The sequence below is a fragment of the Homarus americanus genome, unplaced genomic scaffold, assembly GCF_018991925.1.
Source record: "Homarus americanus isolate GMGI-L3 unplaced genomic scaffold, GMGI_Hamer_2.0 scaffold22250, whole genome shotgun sequence".
Lineage (NCBI taxonomy): Eukaryota > Metazoa > Arthropoda > Malacostraca > Decapoda > Nephropidae > Homarus > Homarus americanus.
The window spans coordinates 894530-901798 of record NW_024741189.1 but is presented as its reverse complement, the minus strand read 5'-3'; the positions used below and the strand labels follow the sequence as shown (position 1 = coordinate 901798).

At 40.9% G+C, this 7269-nt stretch overlaps 1 protein-coding gene across 1 annotated transcript in view; it reads left to right on the top strand.

Moving 5' to 3' along the window:
* The first annotated feature begins 936 nt into the window (after positions 1 to 936).
* Positions 937 to 7269, top strand: part of LOC121875648 — a 45333-nt gene continuing 39000 nt past the window's right edge. The window contains exon 1 of the mRNA XM_042380269.1: positions 937 to 1032. Coding sequence (XP_042236203.1) covers positions 937 to 1032 — 96 coding nt within the window. The remainder of the gene's footprint in view (positions 1033 to 7269) is intronic.

Below are 7269 nucleotides of genomic sequence, written 5' to 3'. Positions count from 1 at the left end.
CCACCTTTTCCTGGCAAGCTCAACCTCTGATTAGATTATATGAATAGACATAGGAAATTACCCTGATCCGGAACACCGGAGTTCATAATTAAATATACGGTGATCCAACATGGTAGAGAAGGTATGTTGTTGGTAAGATTGACCTTTCTGGCATGAATATGGAGGCCCAAGCTGCCCAGCGGGGGCACGTATATACCTCTACACGAGGGAGAATCACGCATTCGTGACTCTTCTTCCACGTCTACAGGTATGTTCACGTGTGTTCCACGCCGCCATATTAACTCAGTTTAACTTAGTCATTTTTGCGAATATCAGTGTTCATGTTTCAACATAGTACCTTCAGTGCCAATTAAGTCAAGTAAAGTAGAGCTCTAGATTTTGCCAAGGCTTTCGACAGTGTACCCCACGAAAGGCTGAAAATCAAACTGGAAGGGTACGGAATTCGGGGAAATGTCCTAGCGTGGATAGAAGACTTTCTACATGACCGCAAGCAATGTGTGGTGATTAATGGCACGAAATCGTCATCTGTACCTGTAACAAGTGGGGTACCGCAGGGTAGTGTATTGGGCCCGCTGTTGTTTGTTTGTTTCGCGCAACATATGCCCTGACGTTGCGCCACCGATGTACCGCTGCCGATGAGCTGCCGCAGCTTCGGGAAATTAAGAACCAAGCGGGATCCGTAAAGAGCCGCAGCGACCCCCGGCCCAGAATGTCGAAGAACGGCCGCGAGATTCAATGTCACGAAGTGTAAGAGGATGCACTTGGGCGCACCAACGTAAGGAGGCGTACCGCAGTCCTGCCCACAAGAAAACGTACTGAGCGACCGTGTATAAATAACTGCGGGGGCGTTGACAATGATGGAAGTTCCCGGGCCATTGTGAGAAGAAGGTAAACTGCGCAAAGAAATGCATGGGCCTTATAAGGCTGGGTTGCTCGATGATTCAGATGGTCCGGCCCCGTGACGACTTCAGAGTGAAGTGCTTCCCCATCTGGAGGCCGGTCACCAACGTCCCCGGTGATGCTGAACTGCCAGTTGGTTGAAAATGTTCAAAGGAGGGCCACGCTTAAAGCCTGCACTCTCACCTCAGCTACCCTGAGAGATTGGATGCCCAGAACCCTGCCTGTTTATACCACAGAGGGGCAAGGGGACCTAGAAGTTGAGGTTTATAAGCAATTCAGGGCAATTACTCAGTTGAGTGTCCTTACTTGAGCTGGCGGACTGCCCCACAAGGGGTCAAGCAGCTCAAGATTGAAGAAGCTGCAAGTCCGGAAACCGTGAGGGCAAACTTTTCGGAGGAGGGTTGTAAACTCTTGGAACAATCTACCAGAGAGGTTGTGACGGCACCGAGTGTGAGCTCTTCGCAGAAGACTTGACCAACACTGGAGCGGGTTCAGGTACACCAGGAGCCCGGTGCATGCCCAGTACGCCAACAACAGTGCGTGACAGAGACGTGACTATCGCTCCGGGCGCTAGTTGTTTCACCTTTGGTGAAGAATATAAAGCGAAAAGAGTCGTGACCGATCGCCCGGCGGCTAACAAGCTCGACTGTAGTGGCGGCATATGCTTACTCGCCCAAACCTGGTGCCAGACGTATGCCGGTATAGAAGTTAAAGGATCACGCATTCGTGACTCTTCTTCACATTCTACAGACGCTGATGTTAGCCACTTCCCAAAGGTCGATAGCTACCTATGGGCATCACGGGGAAGACTGTCTCTTGGCGGCATTTAGGAACTTGCGTGACACGATTCCCCGGGAAGCGCCCCCACCACTCTGCCAGTGTGTAACGAGTCAACCTCCTGGAGGCAATCAGCGAGCGAGCCTTCTCAGCCGGCAGGTCGCTACAAACAACCTGGCCCAATTAATTCGGTCATATGATCACCTACCACCTGCCAGGCGTATGGTCGTATTAATATCCACATGCTGTAATTTGACCCAGCAGAAATATAATGGGTCCCAGGTTAAGTATATTGAAACTCACTTGGGAATGAGAGTTCAAGGTACCAGGCTAATTCCTTGCAAACTAACAGGAGTACGTTACATGTAACGGTGTTAGTCCTAATGTTGCGTATTCAACCGGCAACGCAGCAATAACCTGAGAGTATATGCCCAAACGAATTATACAATATTCTGTTAAAGTAAGACCTGTGGGTCCAGGGTTATTGACAGTGTGTAAGACAAATCGTAATGTCGCAAAATACTACAACAGCATCCAGCGAAAGTAATTTACTATTTGGAGGTGTTTAATGAGGTAATAAGTTCTTGAAGTGTTTAGCCTGAGTGAAGATGCATCTTCTCCATCACCGTATTAATATTGAGTTAGTAATCTGAGCGGTCACCACTCTACCCTTCTAAACATTGGTTCCCAGAAATAATATTTAATTACGCCGCGAATCTACCACACGAACGTAAAACCCTTTCCAAGTATTCGCTACAGAATGAAAAGTTCGCAAGGCATACCCTTGTAAGTATAAAAGTGTTATAGCAAAGAATAATATGACCCCCAGACTAACCTAAGGAAGAAAAGACATAAAACAAAGTATATTACCAGAAAGGTAAGAACGAAACCTATAACAAATCATGCAGCAGCCTTAAGTGAGTACCTAATTTGGAAACATAAGTAGAGAAGCATAAAGAGTTACCATGGCGTATGTTCATGGCGCGAATGTGCGTAATTACATAAGAATATAAAGTGGCTAACACAGGCACAAACATATGTAAAAGAATGGAAGGAGAATACATTAAACAGGGTAATACTCATTGGAGTAACACAAATGAACAAATAAACAGAAAACAGTAGCTGGATGGTAAATTATTGAAAAGAGAAAACTCGGCCCGTTACACCGACACGCGTTGTGTGAAGAATGAGTCTTGAATGAGATCAAGGAATTTTTCTCCCTCGGTTTGTGTGTTAAGATTCACCTAGTCTATTGTCTCATGATTAAAGTCTCCCATGATGAGGACTTGTGATCTGGTTGCAGACTGGATCACTCTAGGGAGATCTGCCACTTCCTCCCCCGAAGCTGAGTCAGACCTATAATACACACCTACTGCCTGCTTGCTTTTGTTTTGAGCTATTAAATCACACCAAATGGATTCGGAAGATCCTTTGATAATGATGCTGAAAATGCTAAGAGTTACATTACAAAGATATCTAGGAAAAAATAGCTACAAAGACGGTATAGAGTAAAAGCGTTAGCCAGGTAAGATAGAGAGGAGGGTGAAGAAAGAGGTGGAGGTTGGAGGGAAGCGGAGATAAGACTGAAGGCCTGTAGGGAAGTAAAAGGAGGAATGGAGGAGTGAAGGTCGAGATGGAGGTACTGTAGAGATTGAACTTGAGGTGAAGAGCGCGGTAGAGAGAGGAGTAGGGTCCGGGAAGGAGGAGGAAATAGGACTCTGGAGGCCAATCGAAAGGAGGAAACATGAGTGTTGGTCACCAAGGAGGTATAGAAAGAGGAGTGGAGGGTGAAAGTGAGGTGTAAGAAGGGTACGTGTGGGAGCAGGAAAGATGACACATTGACACAGTTCAGATCTCCATCCCTCGGCCCGGTCACCCGGTGTTCCTCGTCACGGAGATAAAAGTATGAGATTGGCGAAGAAAAAGGAGAAAGAATGAACTCGAAAGAAAACAAATTAGCATGAAAGGAGAAAAAAATCAACATGAAAGAAGAAATTATTCACATGATAGAAAAAACTAAACACGGAAGGGAAAATTAACAAGAAAACAGAGAAAACTAAAGCAAAAGAGGATACTTACTGCGAGAAGGACGCAAAAGGATGAGAGACGAAGAAAAGAGAATAATGAAATAAATGTGAAGGAAAATAATAATATGAAAGTAAAAAAGATGGTAAGATATAAAGCTGTTGATAAATACGAGGAAAAGGAGAGAGGATCAAAGGAGAAAACAAATAAATAACAAGAAAGTGGGAAATAGGATAATTAAAAAAAATAGGGGAAGTGAACAGAGAAATTAGGAAACTGACATTAAATAGACCAAGTAACAGTAGTTTTAAAAGAAGTTTCCCTGACGAAGGAATAGTAGGACAAAAAGTAAACTTGTAATTGACGGAAGATTCAGTGTTTCTTGGTGACTTGTGTTCCTCTTATGAGGCGCTGGTGGAGATATTTAGTAGATAGATAAATAGATAGATAGATAGATAGACAGATAGATAGATAGATAGATAGATAGATATTACTTCAGAAAAACTATGTCATGTTCATACTGGTTCATCATGTACACTCTGTAAAAAAACTACCGTACTGGTGGGATCCAATGAAATTTTTCCAACTGGTCTTTCCCGTTGTCTCGCAAGGGTTGGTAGGCCTGAATGAGAGACATTTCTTACTTACTTTTACTTTTACTTTACTTTTATCCTCTTCGCCACTGATCGGCTTGTTAGCCGCTTGGGCGATCGGTCACGTCTCTTTTCATTTATATTCTTCACCAAAAGACCGGCCTGCTAGCCGCCCGGGCGATCGGTCACGTCTCTGCCACGCACTGTTGGCAAATACTGGGCATGCACCGGCTCAATTTGCTCGGCCGAAATCAGCTATTTCATTCAATTACTTTGTTACAACATGACTGGAGAATGTCAGTATATCTAGATAAGTTAAACTGTGTTATATTAAATGTTCCACACACCGTGGACTACAGTAACCATGGAAGTGGATGAGTTGCCATATAGGAATGCATTATATCTTTGGCAAAATTAGTGGATATAGTAAAGGTGTAAGATTATTTGGCAACCGAATTTCGAATCTGTATTTCTATTGCTACTTCACTTTGGGCTAATGCCACAGTATGTCATTCTTTATTCGTATTGAAAAATATACCATGCTGTTCCGAAACATCTGAATAGCTCCACAGTTTCGCATGCCGTCATAAAGGAGCCCGGCCCAACGACGTTTTACAATGCGGTCGATAATTCCGGGAAGTCTACTACTGGGTTTCGTTTCAGAGTGCCGATCACTTGTTTCGAGCACGTGTGGCCGAACCCATACACACGCAGGGCTACCAATGCCAGGAATGCCTCAGGGGTCTTTATGAAACATTTCGTTTGTAGTGTCAGTTTGTTTCGCGCAGGAATTGTACCGGTAGTTTTTTACCGAGTATACACAAACAATACAGGTATACATTGCACAGAGACTGTAGGTATATAAATAATATCCATAGACAATACATGTATACAAACATTGTGTGCACGTAAGCTGTGCAGGTATACGAATAATGTAAATAAACAGTACATAGCCAATGCTGGTGTTTCGGTTACAGTTGTACATCTAGTATATTAACACCCACACTTATTCATATTATGCTTCATCGGCCATAAAACATGTGTGAAACTAGTGAGTTACCCCAGGAGAGACTTGTTTTCTCTAGTGACAGGTCCCATCCATTTTCTATTATATCCTAAACTGTTGTGTTATATACAGTATATATATATATATATATATATATATATATATATATATATATATATATATATATATATATATATATATATATATATATATATATATATATATATATATCTTGATAAAATCACAGTGACCCATTGGAATTTTTAGACAAGCTTAATAATATTGTCCCTAGTATCACATTCAAAATTGAAAGAGAAATTAATGAATCCCTTCCATTTCTTGATATGCTTATCATGAGAAATGGCCAAAACTATAAATTTAAGGTATATAGAAAGCCCACACAGGTAGACAGTTTCATTCACTTTTTATCGAATCACCTTGAGTCTACCAAAATGTCAGTTTTTTCTGTTATGTTCTTAAGATGTCTGCGTATTTGTGACTCTGAATTTATTGACGATGAATTGAAACACATTCGTTCTATTGCATATAAACTTGGGTACCCTTCTGTGTCTGTTGATCGTTGTTTTAAAAGGGCTAAAAAATCCTTTCATTCCTCTCAAACCAGACAAGTTCCTACACTTAAGAATATTTTGACTCTGCCCTATCGTAATGAATTTGTCCCGTTAGTTCGGTCCCTCAAGCTTCTAAATATTAATGTTGTTTTCAAGTATGACTCAACCTTTACCAATATGTTAATGAGGAATAGCCCAAGTTTGAATGTAAATGGAAGTGTTTATTGTATTCCATGTAGCAAATGTAATTGTAATTATGTAGGTCAGACAGGAAAAACACTGCAGCTCAGAATCAAACAACATAAGTATAATATCAGAACTGCATCTGAAAGCAGTGCCTTGTTCGTTCATGTTAGGAATAATAATCACCCCATTGCTTGGGAAAAAAGCTTAGAAGTATTCAAATCATCTTGTGTCACAGAAAGACTTCTTGTTGAAGCTAGTTTGATTAAGGAATTAAAATCAATAAACCTTAGTGATGGTCAGTTCAAAACTGATAATATGTTACATAAATTTATTTGTCAGTGGCCCAAGGTTAAAAATGCTTTGATCTAGATGTATGATAGTTATTTTGTGGGTCCCTTTTTTCTGACCTGACTTGGCTAGTCACGTCACCACCCTTCTCTTAAGCTCCTCTACGTGTGTGTTGGTGTGGGGATTAGTGGATGTCATCATTTTGACCTGACCTCATGTTTTTAGGTCACCCTGTATATTTAAGCCTCTCTCTGTCCAGCTACACAAGGACCTGGGCGGGCTCACTAACTCAAAAAAAAAAAAAAAATTATATATATATATATATATATATATATATATATATATATATATATAATATATATATATATATATATATATATATATATATATATATATATATATAATAATAATAATAATAATGTGATTACCCTCTCAGTTATATCAGCCAGGAAGAAGTAATTGAACCACCTCCTGCCTCAATATACACATTTCTACATAAAACATTACTAGAGGAATAAAGATGAGAGTGACCAACCAGCTCCACTAAGAACCTGGCAGGCCTCTCCATACAGTGTACCTTTAGACTAACACAACTAACACTTAACTAACACCTCAAAAAAAAAAAAATGTGACTACCCTCCCAGTTACACAAGGACCTGGGCGGGCTCACTAACTCCAACAATAACAAATAATAATAGTAAGCAGCATTATATAAATAAACCAATATTAATACAAAGGTCTGACGACCCAAGGGAGCAGAACAAAGACAAAACACCAATAAGAAAGATGAAGCGATCTGGTTGAGCCCAGATTCTTTCTACTCCTACTGTATTTCAGTTTCACCACTTTTTCTTCAATTCCTAATAATCTTCTTTCACCTCTTAACTAATGACTTCGTATCGTATCGTAATCCAGGACTGCT